The following is a 27,363-nucleotide window of genomic DNA, read 5'->3' as shown; positions in this document are numbered from 1 at the left end:
AGATAGATACTGTCAAAGTAGGAAAGGTTCGCCAAGAAATGCTTCGCATTTAAAACGACCATTCACGTTTACTTACCGCGTTCAGAGAACGCCAGTACATGAAGTCGTGAAGATCATGTGACGTCACCCCGGCCATATTCTTCGTTGATCCGTTAGGCTCAGTGGCCCGCCAAGCTCGGTGGGGAACATTGGTTCACCACACCAAATAAAGACCAACGAGCACAGGTGCTCGCAGTCAGTTCATGGAGTAACATATGGATTACCAGAGTGGCCACTCCAGCCTAAAAGCGGCGGAGCTTCGCTGCTTCATGCCGCCCGCTAGAGGACAATACAACACTCCCTGTCTCCAAGCGTACTAGTTATCTACTGTAGTAACTTTTCTAGTGCAGTATACGTCTATATACTTGTCTATATGTGGCTGTAGACGTAGACGTTATCAACGGGATCAGCCGGCCGTGAGCGGTAGATGATAAGACTAGTATAGAACAAGGAGGTTATACTGAAACTTCTGAAGCGGCGGTCGCAAATACCCACCTATGCTTCAAGGTGAAGCCTCGAGAACCGGTCGGCGGCCATCTTGCTCAGGTCAGAAGGAGGCGGCAACCGCCTGGAACGGCCGCCGCGTCGTGAGCGCGTGCAGCCGCGCGTTATATTACAAGCGATGGAAGGACCCTTTTATTTCTGAGGTGGTGAGGGAATGGTGGAGTGGCTTGAATATACATCGAATTTATTTTTTGCTTGACCCTTATCCTTTAAGAGGGGTGAAAATCTACGACATGCAAGTAGACAGCGGAATGTCAGTTCGCGTCATTTTTTTTTTTTGTTTTACACAGTTGACTCACTGCATGCTTCTAAAGGAGTACTACATGAGGGATGGTCAAAAGGGAAAATGAAATTTAAAATAAGGTGTGAGATGAAATTATACAATGCTAGCGGATAACGACGATAGAAAAGTCAATAATAACGCCATGAAGGAAGTAAAGAGGACGTTTACAACTTCAGCAGCGCTAACTAAAAATGCATAGAACAATTATTGGTGACGCATTATGGAAATAATTTACTTAAACATGCTAAGGACACACGTTACACTCACCAGGGAGTGCTCCAGCTCCGCAATAAAAAAGTGAAATCATGCAATAAAATCAAAAATCAGTGCACAAATGAGCCAAACACTGATAGGGAGTTAAACAAACTGAAATGCATGTGAACCAAATTGTTCGACATCTAACTCCACTTCACAGATTTTTGAAGAGTATCTCTCTTGTGAACAATGTGAACACGTTTTTCTAACACTCTGCCTGGTTCATTCCCTTTGAAATGTGATGAACCCTTGTTCTTACGTACAGGCTAGCAACTTGATTTGTTAGATTCTAATATGATTGTCTAGTGAGTCACAGTCCAACAGGTGAGGCTCCAGTTGAGAAAACAATGCTTTTTCAAAAACTACGGTCATGACATTCACCAAAAGGCTTTCTGATCTTGCATTTAGGGAGTTCAGGTTCTTGCATTGATGTTGCAGTACTCTAAGTCCCTTCTCCACAATACTACTCATCTATATAACATCCTTCGATAGTGCCACAAGGCCTTCTCGGTTCTTTGCTGCGATAAGGTCTGGCAACTCATTAAACTGCAGCGCAGGACAACACTACTCAGAATTGATGGAAGCGCACACTTTGCGGGCCACAAATCCTGCTATGTACGGCATCATTGCACTTGCAGGGAGCAGACGTCAGAATCTCCATCAATAACAGGTGCTTCCGTCGAAGGCATTCCTCGACTTTTCGGAGGGGCTAGTTTTCTTTTCTCCTACGTAAACAGAAGCAGTTCGCAACAACATCAGAAATTGTGGCAATTAAAGCGCAAATAATGGGCTGTAGTTCTAAACCATCTATGGCCTGACTCTTCCTCAGCTGCTTAAGGTGTCTAAACATGTTGATTACCTCGCGTTCATTCGTTAGTACATTGAATAGGGGATTCTGTATGGCAGTGTGTGTGTAGTCGAGAGCCGTCATCATGCAAGCTATAAATCTCAAATTTATTTCGTCAATGCTCGACTCTCTTAGTGGTTCGTTTTCGAGGATAGCTTTCTGTGCAAATAATGGCCAGTGAGCTAAATGGAGTTTCCAACGAAGAGGTCTAGAGGATATGATTGGATGTGTGGTTCATGGTTTTACGATGGCTGGCAGATAGTCGCTACCATAAAGGTTGTGTATTAAATCCCATTTAAAATTGGCAAGCAGAGAGCGGGAGCACACTGCCAAATCCAGACAGCTCATATTTAATGTGCTTAGAGAGCAGTATGTGGCAGCGCCAGTGTTTGTAAGACAGATGTCGTAGTTGTCTGGGCTCTGACGGGTTTCAGACAGTTGAAGAGTGAGATAACCTTTTCTCAGCTGTTGATTTTCTTTGGTGAATTTGAACGCAATAGCCTTAAAGGCCCCGTGTCGCAAAAAATCCGGTGTCGGCGCCTACCATCGTTTGTCCAAAAGTCATTCCACATCACAACCACGCAGGCCCTTCGCATGGCGCAGAGGTGATCTGAACTATATATATATATATAATTTCCTGTCTCAACGTAATATGCGTCTGAAAATTCGTAAAGTACAACTCAAAACACAACCTACAGACATGATAGCGTCGGATTGTTTTTGAATATACGGGCAACACTAAAGGTCAAACTACACGTACGCGTGGATGCGAGCTTTCGCGCGCCCGCACGCGTACGTGTAGTTTGACCTTATTTCTGTTACGCAGAAACTCAAACACAAACCCCTTTTCCAGCGTTTCTATCATTCATAGAGCGGTGCAGGCCGCACGATTAATTGGAAAAACACCATCCGGATGACGCTCGCCTCCGCACATTTATGTTCAATCTTCCCAGACAGAAATATTATGTTAAAAGTGCGAAGCAAAAACAGAAACTTGAAAATAATGCTTAATGTTCGCCGCCACTGTTTTTAGGAAATTAAAGGTGAAGTAGCTGTCTCACTTCTCGGTGGACACCTCAACCAGGGCCGCTGGACAAAAAAAAAAAAAAAATAGGTGCCGCTTGCCGCGTGCATCGAAAACGGTGTGATCCTCTCCGCGGCGCCACACGTCGGGGGCTGATGTGTGGCATCGGCATAGCAAATGCGTCAGGAACGTGCTTGGAGCATCGTCGGGCGTGCAAGCTGACGCGTTCCATCGCCGATGGCTAGCGCCGTTCGGCCCAGCCAAGCGGCCGACAATTCAACTTGAAATGCAACTTTGAAAACAAACAACTGAGCTAGATCCCTTGTACGGTCTAACTCATGAACCTTAACACATGCGAAAGGCCAACGACGGTACCCTTTGATTCCTCGCTTTTCATTTCCCAATATAGTGACTAAACCGATATAAGAACCAAAGAGCAGCGATATTCGCGCATTCTGCAAGGTGCTCTGTAGCGCCGCCGGTGCTTTCAGGAACGTCTCGGTGCACGGAGGTAGGCAGACACTACAGAACTTCATTATATGCATGTCTGAATTTATGGATATTCATTGCATATTGCCATAACGCTTCTGAAACGTGTGCTTATAGTTGATATCCAGTATATTTAATTTCTAACAAAAATTTTGGCGAAATTATTACCCTTGAACAGTAAAATGGTTTCATCGATTGCCTTTAACGTCAGTAAAATATTCGCGCCATTTCTTTTGCATTAGAAAGTGCAATATATGCCTCCAAAATTTAACCCCTTCAGAGCTGTTGGAGTTCCTTCCTCGACAATGAGATATGTTTAGTATAAGCAAAAATGTTTTTTATTATCAGATGAGCCCAGCAGTTAGCTTTGGAAGGTGGCTGTGCTGTTCATCATATTCAGTTACCCTGCAAAATCTTAACTTGATGCATTAAACCGGCTCGGTAATGCAGAATATCTTTCGTCGATGGACCTCCAGGCTGGCTACTTAAATATTGAAGTCCATAATAAGGATCGAGAGACGAACTCCTTTATCTATGGATTGTTGATTGATTTTTTGTGTTGTTATAATGATTATTCATTCATCATTTTAGCCAGTATTCGATTAATCGCTAGCGGTGCAGCGTTTTTCATCGAATAACTGAATAATCTAAATTTTTTTCCGGGCACTTTAAAAAAAAGTAGAAACTCAGTTATCTACTGCTGTAAGACCCTAATTTAATGTTTGAGAGGCGGAACCAAGCTTGAAACAAGTGTATAAACGTTTAAGCCGAGGTAAGGTTTAACTTGTTACAGATTATTTATAATGCGCACTAGCGACTCTTGAAAAGATAAAAAATATATTGTAACGGCACATTTGTACACACCGATGTGAGGGGAATGAGCGGTGGAAGAGAAGGAAGACGAGAACATTGCTTTTGGTCTGGCGGTCTCGCCCCATCCGGTGCTTTCTCCATCCAGCCTTTTAAATAAACGCCTCCCGCCTTGTAACATTTCTGGTGGAGGTGCTGGGTACGACGGCCGACCACGGAACCCCTCTCTCCAAGACTACGCCGCAGTCGTCGCCTTGTCAGTTGTCCGCCATCACCCCCCGACATGTCTACCGATGCTGGCGCTTCGACGTCATCGCATCCTGGTCCTTACTAGCCGCATAGGGAGCCATGCTCCTGCCGAGGTAGGAGCTGGGGAAGAGTTCGACGAATGGCTGACACACTACGAAAGAGCGATCATTGAAAGAGCAACAAATGGGTCTGGAAGGCGCAGCTTACCAATGTAGTGTTCTCGTTAACTGATACCGCGCTCGTCTGGTACGAGAATCATGAGAACACCCTGGCAATCTAGAACACTTTCGTTGAGGAACTTAAACTGTTTCGATGACACCACTGCCAAGAAAAAGCGCGCCGAGCTTACCCTCGCCTAAAGGGCTCAACTTGTTGGTGAGACTTGCACTGCACACACTGAGGAGATTCTGAGGTTGTGTAAGCAGGTGAACCCATGCACGTATGTCAGGAGAAGACAAATTTGGCCATCTACTCAAGGCGGTCGCTAAGGACGTGTGTATTTCCTCATCGGCAAGGATAATTTGGACTTGGTTTCTGACGTCATGCACTTTGCCGCACCTTCGAAACATTGAAGATGCACCATATACCAACCAAATTCGGTCGGTTGGCCAACGGTAACAACAGTGGTAAGCGTTGATGTGAGTTCGTTGTCGGAGCTGGCCTCAACGATTCGCAAAATTGTTCGTGAAGAGCTGCTCCAACGCGAAGTTCCTTCATCCACACCATGTTTCGCGGGTACCTGCTCGTCGCATGGCGCCGCATTCTCCTACCCTGCCTAGGAATCTACCTGGGAATCGGTAAAAGCCGCGGACATCGACATTGTCAGTTATCTGCGTTCCCGTTGCCTGCGCCAGCCCTACACACTCTATGTTTGATGCCACTGTGGAGCCTATTCGTTTGGCCTGTGCAAAAAGGAACATCGTAAACCCGCACTGCCTAGTGCCAGTGGAGCAAGGCCGTGCTGGTTTGTAGATTGTGAATTACTGCATGGAGTCCGTGTTACTCCCTGAGGGCTTGTAACTCGCCACCTTTCGCGAAGACGTGCATTTGACAGTGGTTTCACTGGCAGATGCAGATGCACCAGACTAGGCGACAAATCGTGGATCTGCGGACTCCCGTGTTCTTTGCAGGGTCAACAAGTCACTTAGTACCAGTGAGCACCGTGCCTTGGTCGATTTTCTATCAAGACACCTGCCTGTGCTCGACTTTTCGCAGAATGTCAAACGCTTTCGATCCCTGCGTCACTCACACAACACAGGATCAACACAGGTATGGCGCATCCGATAAGACAAAAGCCATACCGAGTATTCCCAGCAGAACGCAAGATAACTGATGAACAAGTTCGCGCAATGCTTCAAAAGGGAGTAATTCAAGAGTCGTGCAGTCCTTGGGCGGCTCCAGTGATACTCGTCAAAAAGAAAGATTGAACATGGAGATTTTGCGTGCATTACGACCCCTAAGCGCTGTCAGTAAAAAGGACGTCTATCCCTGTCCATGGATTGACGATGCCATTGACTGCCTCCATTCGGCCTCGTACTTTTGTTCAGTTGAATTGCTCTCAGATTATTGGCAGATACCGATGAACCAGCTGGACGAAGAGATAACGGCATTCGTGACTCCAGATGACGTCTATGAGTTCAGTGTAATGCCGTTCGAGCTGTACAACGCTACCGCAACCTTTGAGCGCTTTATGGACAATTCTGCGTAGCCTAAAGTGCGAGATTTGCATGTGCTACTTGGATGATGTTGTGATTTTCTGTCGCACACTTAATGAACACAATAAGCACCTCGATGTTGTCCTCACCTGTATGGAGAACCTGGACTAATCCTGAACTCAAAGAAGTGTCACTTCAGTGAGCGCAAACATTGGTATTAGGTCATCTTGTGGATAAACGTGGCATACAGGCTGATCGCCGCAAGACTGAAGTCGTCGAAGCGTTTCAAGCACCACAGTTTGTGAAGGAGCTGTACACTTTTTTGGGACTGTGTTCTTACTTTCACCGCTTTATTCATTGGTTTGCTGGCATTGCTTACCCGTTGACATGTCTTCTGAGAAAGGATGTACCCTTCAATTGGACTACCGAGTGTGACGCCTCTTTTTGACAGCTTAAGTTTCTTGTGAAGTCACAACCTATTATCCGGCACTTTGACCCTTTGGCACCAACAGAAATTCACACAGATGCTAGTGGAGTGGGCAATGGTGATGTACTGGCCCAACGCTACTGTGGCAAAGAACATGTTGTTTCTTACGCCAGCCGCTAGTCGAACACAGGCAGGTGCCTTGATAGGAAATCGACCAAGGCACTAAGCCAGCCAGAGTGTAATTACACCGTGACCGAACAGGAATGTGCTGCTGTAATCTTTCCAGTTCAGAGGTTTTGTTCATACTTGTACGGCCGATACTTTACATTGTAACGTATTACACTACATTGAAATAATTGTGACGGACCACCACTCACTCTATTGGCTTGTGAAGTTGCGTGATCCATCAGGTTGACCTGCGGGCTGGGCCCTTAGACTTCAAGAGTATGATTTCACTGTATCGAACAAGACCGGCCGGCCCATGCTGACTCTGTCTGCCTTTCAAGGATACTACTTGGTTCGACGGAGTGAGACGCTGACAACTTTGACCACTACCTCGCTTCCCTGACAGCTGTTTTTACCGATAGCGGTGCGCTCAAGGCTGAGTAACTAAAGGACACGAGTTTGCAGCCGTGCTTTTCCGCCGCGCAATGTTCTACACCAGCACGTGGTTTTTGTGTACGCCGATGGCTTACTATAAATAAAGAACTACACTACAGCTGGTGCACCTCTACTAGTAGTGGTTCCGGGGAGCCTTCGCTCTTCTGTCATCAGTATCATGCACGGTGACCCCATCTCATGCCACTTGGAACCAGTACGAACTCTGTACCGGGCTGGCAATACATTGCCAGCTGTACGACGTGTCAACTTCATAAACATCCGAACAAAGCTCCCGCCCGCAAACTTCAGCCTGTGCTACCTCCACGCTCCCCATTTGAGCAAGTTGGCATCGATCTTCTCGGCCCTTTTTCGCGATCCTCCGCGGGTACCCTCAGGAGTATGTGTTCGTCGACTACACGTTACTGTGAGACGGCAGCTATCCCCTCCACCACTGCTACTGCGGTCCCTCTTTCCTTGCTTCACTCCATCATCCTTTCGCATGGGCCACCTTGAGTGATAGTCAGTGATCTCGGGCGCCAGTTCACCGAGATGTTGTGGAAGAACTACTACGCTTGTGCGCTTCTACCTTCCGAAATTCGACGCCCTACCATCCCTAATCCAATGGACTTACAGAGCGTTATTAGTTTCTGTGAATTGTGTTGTATTTATTCATTTATTTTCTTGTTTTTACTCATTAATGTTAAGCTTTCCTTGTATTTTGCAAAATGCTCATGTTGCCTTGTGAAATAATTGTCTGTACATGTGTGTAATTAATCAGTCATTTGTATGAAAAGTGTTTCTAAACTGCCGCTGCTGTGTAAAGGAGCAGCCACCCCGTCAAACTACTGATCTCAGTAGCTTTTTGTGGCTACTTCTTCTTGCACATTTTGTTCAAGGATAATAAATTCAATTCAATTCAATTCAATTTTGCTCTCCGGAACCCGTGCTACAGACATCGTGTCACAATACGATTATGATTACGTCTTAGCACTTTTTGTTGAAGCTCATCCCGTGCTGTTATTTTAATCTCGCAAGGATCAGGAGTTCAAGTTGGATGGTTCTCGTCACCAAGCCACCAGCATATAACGCAACGCTCACTTTCTTTTTGATGGAAAAACTGTGTAATGTCGACTTGATGGCGATTTGAGGGAGGATATAATCGAATACTCTATTTCTGGAAAATATAACATTGATATGTTGCTAAGGCTCACAACAGACTTTCTACTAAAAGGTGCATCTATACCTTAATAAACTGTCCCCTTGAAATACTATATTATCATCATTATTAAATTCATACTTAGGTCGCGAAGTACGTTAGCAAAGTATCAGCTAAGCCTACAACAATTGCAGCGCTCACGATATCTCATGCTGATGAACAAGTCAATGACCTTATTTCTGCTGCTACCTTATTTCTAGTAGTTCAAGGCATAGCTATGACCGGGTACTTAAGGGTCTTTTATTGAAAACAAACCAACGTTCTCAATAATTCTAACAATGATAAATCGATGCAGGCGTATTCCATGACGTTGCTGCATGTATGTAAATGTTATGTAAAGTTTAAAGGAGAGGGATTATAATTCGAAGACTAGGAATAGAAAACAATACAAAAGTAAAAGGTTTTACAAACTACTCCAAAGATTGGGTCTTTCTATTGAAATGCGTAATATGAATTGCACAGAAGCATTTTCTTCGCAACATACGCAGCAAGCAGCAAAGGCAGCGGTGCCGTATCCAGCGCAAGAGATGTACGTAAAAGTCTGGTGGCTGTAAAGGATAATCTTCTCTGTGGAAACATATTTAGTTTGTTGTTCACCAGACAGTAAAACATCGCCTGATATCTGTAATAATGGCGCAACGGAGCAATGCATTTCTCAAGCATTATTTTTTTTTTCTCTGAAGATGTTTGTCCTGCTGGATGTGTTTCACACACCTCTTGGAACCGAGCAGGAGTAAAACAAAATAACCACCAAAATTTAAACATGTTTTCTTTTCAGCACCGAATTTGCTTTTTTTTTAAATTAAAGCTAGTGTAAGCCCACCACCACGTATGGCAGTAAAACAAATCGAAAAGCGCGGCGCGGGCCATCTGGCCAGGGGGCTTTCGTCGCGACGAGCTCCTTGCGCAACGACGCCACTTGAGTAATGGCTGTCGACGCCTGACACAGGGCGTTACCTTGCACGCAAGTAGTATAAACACGCGAGTGGCACTCCTAAATATCGCAGAGCTCGGGGAGCGGAGAAGACCACCGGCGCCACTGTAGCAATCGCACTTGACAGTGACGAGGGGCCTCCAACCCCCTTCTGCGATGCGCTTTCTTGGAACCGCCGCAGGCATCCTCCTCGCGCGCGGTAAGAGGGTGGGTGAGAGCAGATTCACAATTTGACGTTACACCGATTTGTTGAATGGGCGGCCTCCCCTAAAGGGCGACAAACGAACCCGTCTCGTGTCTGACTTCCGCAACGGTGCTCTGGCGTGTGGCCTTGCAGTATGCGTGGTTCAGGTCTCGAAACGGGCAGTTTGAATTGCGCGGCGCCAACGGGATGCGCGACCACTATTACTTTTAATGTGTATGCCACCGCCCTCGGAGCGGCGTGTGGTTTGTCAGAGCGGCGTGTGGTTTGTCAAATTGCCTTCTCATGATCAGGGTCCCCTGTGAGTAATTGACCTAGATAAACGTACTCCTTTACATACTCTAGAGGCTGACGGGCGGTCGTAAATTATTGTTCCCTTACGAGGCTGTTGAGCATTATCTTTGCTTCTGCATATTAATCTTCAACCTCACTCTTACACTTCCTCGGTTAAGGTCTTCAATCATTTGTCGTAATTACGTATGCTGTAGAGCAGCATACGCTCTTGTAGAGATTAAACAGCGCCTTTATTATATAAATTGATTTCAGAAATTGTCCGTCAGCCGCGAAAGCCGCCAGCGAACGACTAATAGTCAGCAGAACATACGAAGGTGATTTTGCACTGTTGCAGGAAACCTCCGGAGCAACCAACCTGCTGCGATAAAGTGACTCTTTCCAAACAAGCGAGCGCTTTGCTCTGCGGCAATCCGCTCACGGCTGCTGCTGCTCGGAGCTAAAGGCACGGCTATATCAGCTGGTATAACCCCACGTAAATGATAATGGCCCTTATAGCGGCAGTTTATCGCCTGTTGCCTCGTCAATCATGCTTCTGAGAAAACATATTATGCGGATCCCACACACTGTGGGAATCGATGTAATCGAAGCTTTGCATGCTGTTTGCATTGAATTACGATAATCATTCCTCTGATTGTCGCTTCTGGCCGTGGTGCTCGCCCTCTTTCATGGCCGCCACGTGTCGTTGCCTGGGCTCCCGTCTTCGAGCCAGCATACATTCGCGGTCTGAGGCACGTTTTGCTGCGTAGCGAAGACTCCCGCTTTTCGCGCGACGCTTCCTTCGGGCATGAGTGTACTCTACGCCGGGTGCAAGCTTTGGAGCCATTTTGTTGTCGTGTGTTTACGTGCTTTATCTGCATACGTGGCGAGCACGCTGTTGAGATGCCAGCTGCAAGCGCTCCCTTCAGGACATGGGCGACTGTAATGTTTCACAGCCCAGCACGTGCATTTTTGTCACATAGGAAAACAAGCACAGCACGTGCCATACGCACTAACTGTGAAATGCTGCAGCGGCAGCACCGCTCGGGATGGATGGATGGATGGAGCGTCCCCTTTGAAACGGGGTGGTGGGTAGCGCCACCAAGCTCTTGTTATTATTTTGCCTAATGCCCTACCTTTATTTCTGAGAAACACACAAATACAAAGAATTCCAGGCATCAACCTTCTTGAACAATTACTGGGAACTCTGTTTCTGTACGTCTCCGTTGTTTGTGGTCTCCCTACTTTTCTGCCACCAAACCTCCAACCACCTCTTACTAATTTCTACAGCTGAAATGTTTACTTTTCCCGTGCTACCCCTGAGCCCAAGGACTTCAAGGAGGTCAGAGGAGCCTAGACTTGCAGCTGGGTAGATTTCTTCACATTCCAATAAAGCATGTTCCACCGTTTCTCTAGCTTTACCACAGCAAGCATAGGCGGCTCCGTCCTTGGTGTACTTCGCTTTATAACCGCGCGTTCTAAGGCATCCTGATCTCGCTTCGAAAAGCACGGAGCTTCCCTTTGAGTTATCATAAATTGTTTCTTTCCTGATTTCCCTTTTTCCTTTGAGGTAGTTAGTCATAGCAGTTCTTTTCCATGGCCGCCACCCATAACCTTGTCTCAGCCTCTCTCACTTTGCGTTTGACGTTCTTTGTTGCCATGTTGGTCGCCATACCGGTCGCATATTTGCTGGTAAGATTCCTAGTTCTTTTTCCTCCGCTGTGAGTCAATGTTTTGCCTGTACAGATACCTGAATACTCTTGCACCCCATCTACTTTCTTCCATTTTCCTCAGTCATTCTTCCAAATCAATTTTACTCTGAGCCTCCCTTGCTTCAAAATTTGTCCAGCCCATATCACCCGGCACAGCTTCATTAGTAGTCTTCCCGTGGGCGCCCAACGCGAGGCGTCCCACTGACCTTTGGTTGCCATCGAGTCCTGATTGTACTCCTGACTTCAAGCAAACAACCGCATTTGCAAATGTAAGCACTGGAACCATTACACCTTTCCACATACCCCGGAGCACCTCGTACCTATTGTGTCCCCATAGCGCCCTGTGTTTCATTATAGCCGCATTTCTCTTCCCTTTTGCTGTTGTAGTTTTCTCCTGTGTCTCGAGATATCTATCGCCTTCATTTATCTATATACCAAGCTATTTATATTCTTTTACCCGAGGTATTTCCTGGCCCTGAATCAGCACTGTCTGCTCACTGTTTTCATTGAATACCATAAAACCTCATTTTTTAACCGTAAATTTTAATCCTAACTTGTTACATTCTTCTCCACAAATATCAGCCAGACGTTGCATATCACTTTGCTTGTTAGCAAGCAACAAAATGTCATCCGCATAAAATAAACCTGGAAGCTGCTGCTCAACTTTTGTGCCGGCTTGTTTGTATGAGAGGTTAAACCCGATATTGATTCCTTCTAGCGCTCTTTCCATCCTTACCACGTACATTATAAACAGCAGCGGGGATAAAGGGCAGCCCTATCTCAGTCCCTTGTTGATATCAACTTTATCCTCGCTCGTCATCCCTTCCCATTCAACGCAAACTGTATTTTCTCAGGTAAATCCCCCTCAATAGCTGTATACAGTAGTTGCCTATGCCTTCCCTTCTAGAGTATTCCACTAAAATGCTGCGAATCTACGTTGTCAGTACGCTTCGGTAATGTCTAGAAAAGTCACATATAGTGGTCTCCCTTCTTTTCTGGATATTTCAATACACTGAGTAAGGGACAAATAAGTTATCATCAAGCCGCCTACCGATTCTGAAACCATTCTGAAGTTCTCCATATGTGCCATTATTCTCTGCCCATGCTTGCAAGCTTCAATTTAATCGCCTGCATTGCTAACCTGTATATTACAGATGTAATGGTCAGTGGTCGATAAGAGTGAATTTTATCTTTTCCCCCTTACCTTTATAAATTAATTTCATCCTATTTTGTCTCCAACTGTCTGGTATTCGCCTATGCTGTAAGCATTTTGCTACTGCTTTCAAAAGAGCTTCCTCACTTTTTGGTCCTAGCTAATTAATCAGTCTAACGGGAACCTCGTCTAAACCTGTGGCTGTGCGCTTAGGAATTTTCTCTTCAGCTTTCTTCTTCCAGTTGAAATTACACCAACTCCTTTTCCGTCTGGTTTTCGTTCATTCTATTTGTTTCCTGAGAAACCACCTCGCCATTGCCCTGAAATGATTGCCGATCTGTTATTTTTCGAACATACTTTAATGCCGCGTCCCCTTCCAGTTTATTTCCATCTTCGTCAAGGAAATGTTGCTGTACTGTTCCCAACTTCCTGCCTAATACGTTAATGTGGTTCCAAAATATTCTAGGTGCCGCCTTTTTTTCGCACGTATTTCTGACAACCAACGTTGACTTTCACCTTTAATCTTTGCTTGAACTAATATTTGAAGCATGTTTTTTTCCCGCGGTATATTTCCCATTTATGTCTATTTCATCCTGCGGCAACTGTGATTTTTTTGCCAGCCTGTGTTCTCGTGATGCTTTCTTTCGTTCGTCGATCGCCTCTCGCATCTACCTATTCCACCAGCTTTTCGGCTTCATTTTTCCTTTCCAACAAGCATGTTGCTTCTCTTTCCTCATTTCTTTCGTCAGTACACTTACAAGCTCACCACAATCCCACTCCTTGTTTGGCCATTTGTCAAGTTCTTTCTCGACTCTTGTGGCTATATTTGCTATTTGTTCATCGTTCCAATTTGGACTGGTCATTCTTCGTTGCTTGCTCTCTTTCCCAACTGCATATACCATTTTCAAAATGATGCGTTTATGGTCACTCCCTATGCTGCTATCCCCTTCCTCGTCAATCACCATTTCTTTCAACTTATCATAAATTCCTTCTGACATCAGACAGTAATCGATGGCCGATTGTCTATTTCTGGCCATTTTTGGCCCCGTGTTCACAATAACGAGGGCACGTTGCTCACAGAGATCTAGCATTAACCTCCCGTTGTTGTCGATATAACCATCTCTTTCCCACTTGGCCCCCTGATGTATGAGCATTCCAACTCCCCCTCCATTTCTTTCCAATTTGGTTCGGTTGCACCCTTCCCAAACGTAATTCTCAATCATTGGTGGCTCTTCTAAGTCTCTGAGGTGCGTTTCCGTAAACGCGTACACACCTATTTGTTCTCTATTTAACTGCTCCTCAATCTCTAACCACTTTTCTTTTCTCCTACCGCCCTGCATATTTATATAACCTATTGCACATCGAGCTCTTTTCTTTCTCGTTTTTCTCTTGCTACCAGTGCTGTTAGTCAGAGGATCCCCTAAAAGACCTTCTTCATTACTACTTACCCTGGCCTCCTTAGCGCCCGTGGGCCCCCCAAAAAAGCAATTGCACGACCAGCGAGGCGCCAGCGCACTTCACGTCCAAGCCTGTGGTCGAAGTGGATTCCGTTTCTTTGAAAGCCACCATACCTTCTCACTTCCCTGTTGACTTTCGCAATCTCCAAACCTTTCTCTTGGCTCATTTGCTAAATCGCCTCATTAGTGGCCGCAACTGCTCTTTGTACGTTAATGTCACGTACAGGTACCTCCGGCACAGTGCATACCACAGTCTGCACCCGAGGAGACACCTCGCGTAAGTTGTCTACACCCTTTGCCAAACGCTGGGCTATTCCCGCCCCTGTGGTGAATGTTTCGTGAAAATTTCTCAACTTTAGTGGAGTGGTATTGATTGATCCACAGTGAAATCTTTATTACCGATTTGATTGAATAGGCATCAGGAACAAGTGCGTGGTGTTTCCGATGTACTATCGATCAAAAACATTTACGGACCACGGGATCTCAGAAAACGCTAAATATCCGTGCAGCCCTTAAAAGTAGCCAGCAAAACCGTAGATCTCGATGTCGTTCGCATATACCAGTAGAGGCTGGAAATGGGAATACCAGGCTGCGTTTTGAGGCGGCGGAGATATTTAGCTTTTTGTCAGATCCCTTGGTCCGTAAACGTTTTTGGTCGACATTACAATTGTAAAATATTTGTTCCAATAACAACGTGCTATTGTGCTCAAGAAATATTACCAATATATGACTCGAATTCAGCTTCATATTCCAACTACTAGAGGCAAGCAGAAATTGGGAGTGGGGTACTTATTGCTTTCTTACTTTACAGGTCATCAGGGTGTTGTAGTCTAAGACCACATAACATAGGTCGCTGTAAGCCAGTGTCTAACGAATGTGTGCATTACGACGAATGAGCCCTCGCAATTAAAAAGAAAACAGCATGCTGTCATCATCTGTGTGGATACTCTTCCTTCTTTCGGGTGGCTTCCAATGCGTATTTGGGTGAGTACAAGATTCCTGTCGCCGATCACAAACAGTTCTTCTAGTTTATTTCACGCGTCTTCTGATAGTGTTGCTAAAACAAGCACAGAAAACTTATCTTAATATTTGTCGAATATATTCAATCGTGAATACTCATGCGTGTCTGACACCGATAGAACCTGGTCGAACCTTGGCTCCAACGACATTATTTGCTTGACCACAGCCAATCGGTGCTAGCTCCCATCTTCATTTAAATTTCTCTTTTGTTCATATTCGAACCGCTGGAAGGCTCATACAAGGCCACAGACCGTCATGCATTGGTTAATAATTTATCTACCCATGCCTTTACACTGCCTTTTGGATAGCTCACGTTTTTGGACAGCGCAGTAATTATTAGCACAGTGCATAGAACACCTTTAACGTGTTCACGCGTTCAATTCTGGACTCTTCATGTGATCTGTACAACGCTAACGCACCGAAAGATTGGCTAAGAGTAATGGCTAAATCAGTAAATTGATCAGTAGTGTGAGGACTTTGCTAGCCGGGCGTGCCTTAAATATTGTACTAGCCAATGGATGCCACTGCCTGCAGCGGGTGCCCTTCGCTGCATGCAAGTTGCATGGCTTTCAGGTTGCCAGAAGCTTTTCAGCGTTGTACAACAGTTTGCAGATGTTCGTTAGAATACAATGAAATTCTCTCAACGTTTTCAAGGAGGACCTATTGTAACATGGCGTTGTGTGACCCTTTCAGTGGCGACATTGTTTATTGCAAAAGCAATTATATAGACACTCCAAGCGGATTTACTGCCGGCGGCGTCGCCGTCACCTTCACTGTCACTGTCGTCATCGCCGTCGCCGTGAGGTTCCGTATAAACCCCAAGGGCGATAAAATCGTCGCCGCGCGCCGTATGCTGTATGTGCGAGTGAAGCGTGCGGGGGACGCGCGCTTTCAGGGAGAGCAAACGCGACTTCTTCCGTCACGCGAAAGGCCATGGGGAGATGGGCGGGAGGGAGAGCGGGGGTGCGACGCTATGCTGAGGCACCGGTCGCATCTTGCGACCGGGCGCAAGCGGAACTGGCGACTTAATCTTCCACGTGAAAGGAGGAAAGCGGGAAGGCCGCGTGCGAGGGAGAGGGTGCGGCGTCTACGCTGCCAGCAACTGCGCACTTGTACTTTGCGCCGCTGCGGGCTGTCGCACGCATAGTATCTTGAAAGTGACAACCACAGAAAAGCTGCTAACGTGCGCGACGGTAAAAACAAACGATGTGGACGAAGCAGAAGAGTTGGCAATTGCCCTGGCCCTCACTATACAAGGCAGCACCAGAGTGGTCACAGACTCGCAACAAGCGTATAGGAGCTTCCAGTCGGGCTGGGTGCCCCGGTTGGTGCTTCGGGCCGCTCAAAAGCAAGGAACCAAAAGGGGAGGAGATAGAATTAATCTGGGTTCCGGCCCAGTCCGCAGTGGAGGGCAATGAGTTTGCCCACCAGCAGGCCCGAGCGCTATCACACCGAGCCGCAGCCGCGGAGAGGGAAGAGGAGAACGCAAGGAGCCAACCACTGGTCACGTACAAAGACATAGTAGAATATTACAGAAACGGGAGACAGAGCTTCTCCGAGCCACACCTCAAGTTAACGAGGGAGCATCAGAAAACATATAGGCAGATCCAGACAGAGTCGTTTCCCCACCCCCGATTACTAAACCGCATGTACCCGAGCCAGTACTCGCAAGAAGGCCCCGTGTGTCACGAGCCAGGTACACTCCAACACATGACAGCAGAATATAAATTTAGCCAACAACACCCACCACTCCTCCCCAATCCTAACCCCAACATGATCCCTCTACCCATCCAACCCCTTAGAGAGCGATGGAAGATCTTGCTGTCCAGCCCCGCCCTGGAAGACCAGCTTTGGCTCGTATCCAGGGGCCAGGCGGCGAGAACAGCATATGGATTCCCGTGAAGTGGGAACCACTTCCATCCGGCGCATTCGCTGAAAAGCTCATGAAATAAAGTCTTTCATTCATTCATTCATATCTTGAAAGTGATCTCCAAACGGCTCTTAACTTTGTACGAGACCTATTCATGTTTGCTTGTACGCACTGACACTATGGTTGGTGTTTCAGTTAGTAAGCGAATGTGTCCATGTTTATGCAGCCGATAATACTACTATCCCTACTCCGTATAGCTCTCTACTAATTTGCTATTGCAATTGATGCTTCGCCTTTCGGGCGAAACTGCGACATTTTTTTCAGGAAACCTCAGAAATGTATGAAATGTTTTATTGGCTGATTCATTCTATACAGTTACGCCATTGCAATAAGTATGACCAATTAATTCGTTATGTTGTGATTTTAAATGTGAAGCATTTCTTGGTGAAAATTTGCTACTTTGACAGTATCTATCTATCTATCTAATCTATCTATCTATCTATCTATCTATCTATCTATCTATCTATCTATCTATCTATCTATCTATCTATCTATCTATCTATCTATCTATCTGTCTGTCTGTCTATCTAGCCACCTACGTATTTGTCATTTCGTTAACGTGGTATGTACCAAAATTGGCATACTATGACAAGAGTATATGACGAACCTAAATGATATGTCGTGACATGATTGTCATGACAAGCGTGTCATGTAGGTCATGAAACAGCTGCCCACGTCTTGGTGCTCTCATGGTCGTTTTGTTAACTTGGTAGTTAAAAAATTGGCATAGTATGACAGGAGTGTATGACGAACATAATTGATAAGTCATAATATGCGTGTCATGTAGGTAATGACAATGACCCACCGAAAAAGATTAACACTCAAAAACCACTGGAATGGGTTCGGATGTGGGCACTAGGTGAAGGAAACAGTAAAGGATGCTGGTAGAAGTCATAGTCATGAGCGTGACTCGGCAAAAATGACATCGACTCAGCAAAAAAACACGAACACTCAAAAACCACTGGAATGGGTTCGGACGTGGGTACTAAGTGAAGCAAACACTGAAGGATGCTAGTAGAAGTCATAGTCATGAGCATCACTCAGCAAAAATGACTGACTCGGCGAAAAAACATTAACACTCAAAAACCACTCTATTGGGTTCGGACGTGGGTGCTATGTGAAGGAAACACTAAAGGATGCTGGTAGAAGTCATAGTCATGAGCATGACTAAGAAAAAATGACAATGACTCAGCGAAAAAAAAGGTTAACACTCCAAACCCACTGGATTGGGATCGGACGTGGGTACTAAGTGAAAGAAACACTAAAGGATGATGGTAGAAGTCACAGGCATGAAAGTGACTGATAAAAAAAAGGACAATGACTCAGCGAAGAAAGATTAAAGCTAAAAAACCGCTGGAATGAATGGGCTCAGACGTCGGCACTCATCGAAGTCATAGTCGTGAAAGGTCTCTTGCGCGTAGCTAAAGGGACTCCTGAGGACTCATGACATGAATGTCATGACGTGCGTGTCATGTGGGTAATGGAAGAGATGCCTACGTCTTGGTGCTCTCATGGTCGTTTCGTTAACTTGGTAGGCACACTGCTTCGCTTAACATCGATTCCCACAGGGCGTGGGATCTGCAGGCTTTTTCTTCACGTGAATTATTTTTCACGATTTTGAGGGGCAGATAGGCAAGGCCACAGAAACAGTCTATATGAAGCACAATATTTCATGCAACAGGTACGTGAAGCGTGGTTTCGTTATTCACCATGCGACGCGTTATTGCTGACGTGGCGCGGAAAAAAGATGAAGCGGAGATGAACACCTGATTGAAGAGATGGTGAACAAACTGACGGACAAGACAGAGCGAATGTCCGACATGCTCCTGACAAGGCTGAACGAATCTAACGCGGGACGGGATGCGCAGCACGCAGCGGTCAACACCCAACTCGCGGCCATGAATAAGCGAATCGAAGATCTGGAACGTGGGACGGTGCAGCTGCAGCAACAACATCACCACCATCTGCCTGGAAGGGCCGGCATACTGTCACCACGAGCGCTTAACGTACCGGCCATCCTCACCAGCGGCAACAACGCCAACAACACCCGCACCGGGGCAGGAGCGACGCACGGACACTTTTGTCCCTCCAACACCTGTGCATAACAATCATGGCTGTGTCCCGCAAGTGCGACAAAAGTCGCATAGTCTGGCAATGAAACTGCAGGGGCTTGAAAAACGAGAAAGCAACGATGGTCCAATACGTGAAAACGTTTTCGAATAACAAAGTTCTTGTCATGCTTGCCTTGCAAGAACCTTTCGACCGGTCCCAGCTCCCAGGCTCTGTGCGTGCGGTCCCCCCGACCAATTTACGTGGAGGGACGTTAAGCGAGGAACGGCCTTCATCGAGCACGAACTCATGCACCGCAAAAAGTCGAACATAGACCACGTCCTGATAGAAGTTATGCCGAGTAGTGGAAGAAGGAAGACCGGCCTCTTCGTGCTCAACGTATATAGCTCTCCCTCGCAAAGAAACCGCACTCACACTTTCGACGCCCTCTTTCGCGAAGTGATGGCCAAGGCCGTCTCAAATCCCTTGCTGATCTGTGGAGACTTCAAGGCGCCGCACACGTAATGGGGATACGGAGCCGACTCGCCGAAAGGGAAGAGGCTAGTCGGACTCATGTTCGCGCTCGGTCTGACTGTATTCAACGATCCGGCATTGCACACCAGGATCGGACAGGGAGTGTGCAGCGACACGTCCCCTGACCTCTCCTGTGGTCAGGTGCGGGTGTGGTCACTTGGTTGAACTCCTTCGAGAACCTGGCGAGCGACCACAGGGTACTGTGCGTGACAGAGGGAGATGATGAAAACGAGGAGGACACCTGCCGAAATGCCAGAATAGTGGACTGGGACAGATTCCGGAAAAACAGAGAACGAGACAAGGAGGGCCCGATCAAAGACATCAGCGAATGGTGCAGTGAACTACTCGCGGACGTAGAGAATGTCACCGATGAGATCGAATGGATGGACTGGTGACAAGAACCTCCCAGAGAAGGAGGAGAGAGATCCCATGGAGGCGGGGACGACGGCGCTCCCCAACCGTCCAGAGTGGACAGCTGGCTGGCACATCTAGTTGCGCTCAGGAAATCCATGCAACGCAGAGCGAGCAAGCAGAAACTCGACAGCAGGAAGATACGCAAGAAGATCGACGAAATCAACCAAGTGATCGAGAGGCACTGCGCCCGCCTGTGCGAGCAAGAATGGCAGGAGCTGTGCGACATGATGAACGGGAACATGAGCGCGGGACGCACCTGGAAGATTCTCAGGCACTCGACCCGACCTGCTCGACCGATTCTCGACCCGGCCAGCACCAGAACGGCGACCGTACAGAGATGACCAAGCTGCGACACAAGTACAAGGATGACCCGGAGGCCTTCGCGGAGGAGATGGTGCAGACGCACCTCGCTCGTCCGGAAGGGCAGAGTCACCCCGAGTACCGCGGGGCTCCCAACGGGGAGCTGGACATGGAATTTTCCGTCCAGAAAATTAGAACGGTCCTCCAGCTATTGAAGACAAAATCGGCACCCGGTCCTGACAAGATCAACAACAAAATCCTCAGGAACCTGAACGACGACGCCATCGAGACGCTCTGCGAGTACATGAACGCGTGCTGGAAGGAGGGCCGAATTCCACGAGAATGCAAGACCACGGACGTTATACTCATACCAAGCCGGGCAAACCACTAGAGGTCCGAAACATGAGGCCGAACTCTCTCACGTCCTGCGTCGCGAAAATTATGGAGCATGCCTGCCTCAACAGGGTGACCACGCTCCTCGAGAAGCAGGACGCCTTCGGCACCCACATCATTGCTTTCCGGAAGGGACTGTCCGCGCAGGACGCCATGCTGCAGATCAAGGAACAGGTCATGAACGCTCCGAGCACGCACGTGCGCGCCCTGCTCGGCTTAGACCTCAAGAGCGCCTTCGACACTGTGAAGCACATGGCCATACTGGAGAACATCAGCCAACTCGATCTCAGGGTGAGGTTCCACTGGTATAATCAGCCGCTTCCTGAATAGGCGCGAGGCAACGGTCAAGATCAACGGAGCCACGCCGCGAACGGTCCGAATGGGGGGTGCGGGTACACCGCTGGGCTTCTTACTCTCCCCCATGCTTTTCAACCTCGTCATGATCGGCCTGCCGGAGCGTCTCGACACGATAGAGGGCATCAATCACACGACCTACGCAGATGACGTGACGGTGTGGACCACAGAGAACACAAGCGTTGGCGAAATGCAAGACCGACTGCAGCAGGCCGTCCGGGAGGTGAAGCGGCACCTCGAAGACACGGGACTCGTCTGCTCAACCGACAAGTCGGATATCCTGCTCCACAGACCATGCAAGAAAGGACCCCTCCCGCAGGGCGTGCTAGACGCCCGTCCCTTGGGCGTCCGCGTCACGACGAGGGAGGGGACCCGAACACTGATGGTGTCCAAGTTGCGAGTGCGCGGCCTGTGGCTGGAAGAGAACGGTGCCAACCGCGAGCTGGTTACCGGACTACCGAAGAAAGTGGCTGCCACCACGCACCTCGCGCGACGGGTCGCGAACAAGAGGGAACGAATGAAGGAACACAACGTGACGAGGCTGATACAGGCGTACGCGCTGAGCCACATAGCGTACGCCGCCGCGTACGCCGACTGGAACAGGAGCGAAACCGACAAACCCCAGAATCAATGGCGCACCGACGGGGGGGGGGGGGGGGGGGGCATTCGGGGGTTGTAACCCCCCCCCCTGAGGCCAACTTAACCCCCCCCCCTTTTGTTTAACCCCTTTTCTTTCCTTACGCATTTGAGTGCTGCAACTAAGATGTAAGACGCGCAATCGTCTGCACACTCTCAAAAAGCGCATTTTTTGACAATTTCCTGTGAGGAAATCGAAATTAGTGCTGTTTCGATGGTATTGGCAAACTGTCACCCCCCCCCCCCCCCCTGGCAGAGATCCTGGGTGCGCTACTGCCCAGAATGTCGAGCTGGGCGTGCACAACACGCTCGAGGCGCAGAGAATAGCGCAGCTGGAGAGGCTGTCGGGCACCAGAACGGGAATACGGATCCTCGGCCTGCTCGGGATTCGATATCACGAGGCACGGTGACTGAAGGAAACACTGCTACCAGAAGTCAGGGTCGCCATACAGACGGAAAACATGCCCAAGAACATGCACCCGGTGTATGACATGCAAGGACGTAAACGCAGGGGGGTAGCGATCCTCGAGGAGCACGGAAGACGAGAAGGCGTCCTCTTCGTTGATGCAGACAGGTAGCCGCGGCCCGCCGGCAAGGGTGATGGCAACGGGGGATGACCATGACCACCAACGTCATAACGGAATGTGCGACACGAACCGGAGTTACCAACACCACCAGCACTGCCACTACTACTACGACAAAAACGGCAGCAGCGACAGCGGCAACATCAACGACAAGGCCGGCCGACGGCGGCGGCGCCCGCCTTCTCCATGACAGTCGTAGATATGAAGGAAAGGGTCGGAGCCACGGAATCAGCGAGGCTGCCGTCTGCCGAAGCAGCGGAGGAGATGGCCATAGCCTTCGCGGTACTCGATGGAGGTGCGGAGGATACACTTATCATTAGCGACTCCAAATCAGCGATTCGGAACTACACCAAAGGTTGGGTGTCCGCGGATGTGGCGCGCATGCTCAACGCCAGGGCCGGGGACCTCGGGTGTGGCACGATTGCAAACAAGCCCCTCAAGTTCCCCGCGCACGTCGGGGAACTTGGCATAACAACACCAACAACAGCCGCGACAACAACGACAACAATGCCAACGGCCGAAGACACACCGATACCCCGCACAACCACAACGAGCGCGCCCACCTCGTCGTGAGACAGCTTACCCGCCGCGACGCGGTCACCCAGAGGGCAGGCGCCGCCGTTGTTGTGCGGGACTCCAGCGGAGGAGTGGCGGCGGTGGCGACCGCGTCCGGTGCCGCCGCTGTCGCTACCAATGCAACCGAAATCGCGGCGGACGGATCTGGGGACTACGGGGACGCCAACCGCGATTTCGAGGAGTTTCCGGCCACATAACGAGATGTGCTTGGCCACTGCAGGAAGGAACGAAAGAAATATCCATATCCCATCGGGCGGCTGGACAGATCCCAGGCGGTCGACCTGAGGCGGTTGCAGACAGGCACTTTCACCAACCCCTAGCCCCTGCACAGCTTGTGGCCTGCGCTGCACCCATCGCCCAGCTGCCTGTGGTGCGAGCACGAACGGGCCGATATAGCCCATGTGCTGTGGGAATGCCAATGCCATAACGAACAAATACCAAGAGGAAGGGGGGAAGACAACAGCAGGACCCTCTGAAGCAGTAACAACCCGAACGCCACGCTGAGAGATGGCAAGCCGCCCTCCTCAGGGAGGCACCCGAAGATGAGGAGCGGGCCATCCAGCGGGCCAGGGCCATTGCCGGGGATCTCGGAAGATTTTCCTCCAGCGATGGACCACTGGCAGCCTAGCCACGGGCACCAACAGAAATAACCAGTGGACAAATAAAGTTTATTCATATCATATCCCAGTCTTTGCTACACTACCATGACACGGCAAACAGTCCTTAAAAGGACCCTGACACAACTTTGACAATTTTGTACAAAGTTACTTTGTCGGTAGGGTAGGTCTTTTTGATCATTAAGTAACACATCTGAGGGCTCCCCGTAAAGCGCGTAATTTATTATAACGCTTAAAAAATGTGTATTCTTATCAATAGCAGTTTTCAGCCAAAGCATTGCAATCATTCGGCAGCAATTATTTTTTCAACGTTATGGTGAAAAGACGTTCGTAGCTTTGAATATTTATTTAATTATACGGTTTTACGTGCCAAAACCGCGATATCATGATCAGACATGCCGTAGTAAGGGACTCCGGATTAATTTTGAGCACCTGGGGTTAGTTAACGTGCAGCCATTGCACAGCACACGGGCGCTTTTGCATTTCGCCCCCATCGAAATGCGGCAACCACCACTGGGATTTGTTTCCACGACCTCATGCTTAGCAGCACCACGCAAAGCCGTTAAGCAACCACGGCCGGTGGCTAATTTGATTGTATAAAGAAAATTAACAGAAAGAATACACAGCGACAATTTATCACTACACTCAAGCACTTCCCGCACACAGCAAGTTTCGTCTTCTTGTGTTACAACTGCTTGGTTTCGAAGTTTCCTTTCACGAGGACCATGAATCGCTCTTGTTTCGTTGTGGCCTGTAAACCTAGCGATTGGTGACATGTCAAGCTGCGACATCGCGTCCTTCTGCAAGGTAACAGGTGAGTGGAGTGGCTGCAGCAAATCGGGTTGCCAGTATCTCATCGGCGAAATGATCTTCGCGTACGTGGCCATCACTTCACAGCGTAAGATTAATACCACAATAGAGAGCTTTGGCGTGTCCGGTATACCGGTGGACGCAGGCTGACTGGGCGTTTTGCCAGATGGGCGGAGGCACAAACATGAACAGGCTGCAGGGTGCCCAGCTAAATGGCGGAACAAAGCTCAACCAGACAAACAGAGAGCTAATATAGCAGTAACCAACTCTATTCTACATTGCTGCTGGTCCAAAGAGTTCGGCGGCAGCGTAATTGTGAACACATTGTCTATAAATGACAAAATGTTTTACGGTTGGTTACAGCAATATTAGCTGTGTTTGGCTACTTGAGCGCTGCGGCACACCAACATTCATCCTAAAGCCCCTTCATCACAGTGGTAGAAGTATTTAGGGGCTTTAGTTTGTGCCTTTGCCCATCCATCGAAACGCGCAGCTGGCCTGCATTTAGCGGAAAACAAGACACGCTCGGTGCTGCGGCAGAACGCTCACAATGTACGCTGCTTGGATATCTCTCTTTGGGGATCGACGGCCAGGCAGCTAGCGGAGAGGTTCGAGAGGATTCGTGCGCTAGCTGCAAGACACCGGAAGCAGACGGCATGACGTCACATCATGACGAAGAGCCAGTGAAGGTGGAACATAGCCCCGATCACTCGGCAAACGAGTTCAGGAGAAAAGACATGTCCAGGCAGTAGCTCTCATAATATGGTACACCTCAGTTAAATTGTGGCGCGAATGATTTACTGTAGCTACACCCTACGCATCTCCAAAATTTCTCCAAATCATATCAGGGATTTCTTCACTACGGAAGATGACTGTTCCACGACATAACAGTCGTCTCTTTCAGGCTAAATGTATTGTTTTCCATAAAACGTCACAAATTCGACCTGTACTAACCCTTCGATGCCAAAAGGATCATTTCAAAGACAGCACTTAGGTCCATCTGGCCTCATATAAAAAGGCAGACCTCAGTGTTGGGCATAAGCCGAAAAAGGAGTGATAAAAAGACGCAAGCGAAAAATAAATTCAACTAACGAAGAAACGCATAGTAAGAAAACAGTAGAAAAACATGAGTGGACAGCCTAAATTCTTAAGTAAACCTTACTTAATTATTTATAATGAAATCATGTATTCAGCTGCTTTGACCTCTAATAAATAGTAATTTCTTATAACATTTTAAAGTTTACTGGTTATTTAACTGTTCCTATAAATATCAGCCTATTGAAAACACCTACTTCCTTACCCTTCGCTCGCTGTGGGCACGTGCCATATCCTAAAGGCTCATCATCATCGTCATCATCATCAGACATCTTTTACAAGAGAACACGAAAAGTAAAACTTTGTAGTAAACGAGAAAAGGACGACCTCAAAGAAGGAACATTCTTGTGTCGGCTCCGTTAGTGTCCTGATTACTTCGCATATAAGTATTCTTCCTTTGCTTTTCAGAACGCAGCCCGAAGAAAATACTGCTGGAAGTGAGTCGCAGGTTTCGGCTAGTCAACCAGAGGAAAGGTGAGCAGTATAGTAAGCTTAAGGAGCCATTTTATGGCTTTTGGAGCATAGTGAATTACTATATTTCCGACACCTGCGGCTGCATAGAATGCGAACCGGTCACATTTCGCAACGCAAACATGTCAGTAAGAGTGAGAGAAAGAGCACTATTACGTGCACCAAGACTCACTTTCTCGATTAATATACGTCGCAGAAAATATTTGAAGAGGCACCTGTTACCTCAGTTTTTCTGTCTTGTCTTATACCTGCTGTTAAATTGTTTCGCTTGAATTCGCTTGTCTATCACCTTCGTGTTGATGTATTACTGTTCTTTGCAACACCGATGAATTAACAGGGTTTAACACCCCAAAGCAACGCTGAGGCTATTAGATACGCCTCCATTGAAGACTCCGGATTAATTTTGACCAGATAACGAGACGCACGGAACACGGCGACAATGCACTATTTGGCATTGCATCTTGTAGTGGGAAGAGCGCAAGGAACGAGGAGTGCCCGAGACACAAGCCACACGGCATCAATGGGCTAGTGGGTTTTGCATCTAGCAGTGAGCACAGCGTGAGAAAGGACTGATCGATACACACGCTATACGGTGACATGGTCTAGTTGGCATTGCGTCTTGTATTGGGATCAGCGCGAGAAACAAGGACTTATCAAGGTACACGTAACATGACGGCACTGCGCTGTTTTGTATTGCATCTTATAGTGGGGAACGTCGCGAGAAAGAGAACTATTTGAGACAGACACAGTCCTAAAAAAAGTCGTAGAAGTACTACCTAGAGTCACACCATTTGCTATCTTTGTGTAACGGCAGTTGGTAACGATGGAGTTAGGAAGATAACTGTCTAAAGAAGGTAGTCACTGTTATTAATGGGTTTCAGCTACCAATTACAAACGCAATTACCACCAACTGATACAAGGATTCAAACCTCTTCTTAATTCAGATATCGGAGCAGCTGTGGCGTATTTCACAGTGGGTCCGATGTATGTGTTATAGAATATAAAATTTGAATCCAGTGGTGCTTTTTGCGTTCAGAATTGGTATCTGAGACCCATTAGTACCAGTGACTACCTGTTCAGACAGGTATGTTACAAATTATTTGGTTACCAACTACATTTATACTAAGGTAGCAAATGGTGTGACACTATTTAGCAACTACGACGACCTTTTTTTAAGAGTGCACAACACGGCAACAATGGGCTAGTTGGTTTTGCAACTAGTAGTGAGCACAGTACAAGGAAGAGGACTGATCGAGACACCCTCCATGGCCACAATGGTTTAGTTGGTATTGCATCTGTCAAAAAATAAAATAAAAGACGCGCCTCCGTCCAGCAGCATCGCAAACGCTCTGCTCGCTCGGCTCGCGCTGCTGGTCGCTGGTGTTTTTTGAGACGATGCCCCACACGACCTCGCCGTTCCTTGAACTCGTAGCGTCCTTGCAGGATACTGCCAA

General features: G+C 47.8%; 1 protein-coding gene across 1 annotated transcript in view; it reads left to right on the top strand.

Annotated features, from left to right (window-relative positions):
* The first annotated feature begins 3,416 nt into the window (after positions 1-3,416).
* The window catches only part of LOC119431566 (probable serine carboxypeptidase CPVL), a 39,680-nt gene continuing 15,733 nt past the window's right edge, over positions 3,417-27,363 (top strand). Inside the window, exons 1-3 of the mRNA XM_049656937.1 lie at positions 3,417-3,463; positions 14,938-15,110; positions 25,847-25,912. Of these exons, the coding sequence (XP_049512894.1) occupies positions 15,049-15,110; positions 25,847-25,912 (128 nt within the window). The 5' untranslated portion in view covers positions 3,417-3,463; positions 14,938-15,048. The remainder of the gene's footprint in view (positions 3,464-14,937; positions 15,111-25,846; positions 25,913-27,363) is intronic.

The sequence above is a fragment of the Dermacentor silvarum genome, chromosome 10, assembly GCF_013339745.2.
Source record: "Dermacentor silvarum isolate Dsil-2018 chromosome 10, BIME_Dsil_1.4, whole genome shotgun sequence".
Classification (NCBI taxonomy): Eukaryota; Metazoa; Arthropoda; class Arachnida; order Ixodida; family Ixodidae; genus Dermacentor; species Dermacentor silvarum.
This window is presented reverse-complemented; position numbering and strand designations above follow the sequence as displayed.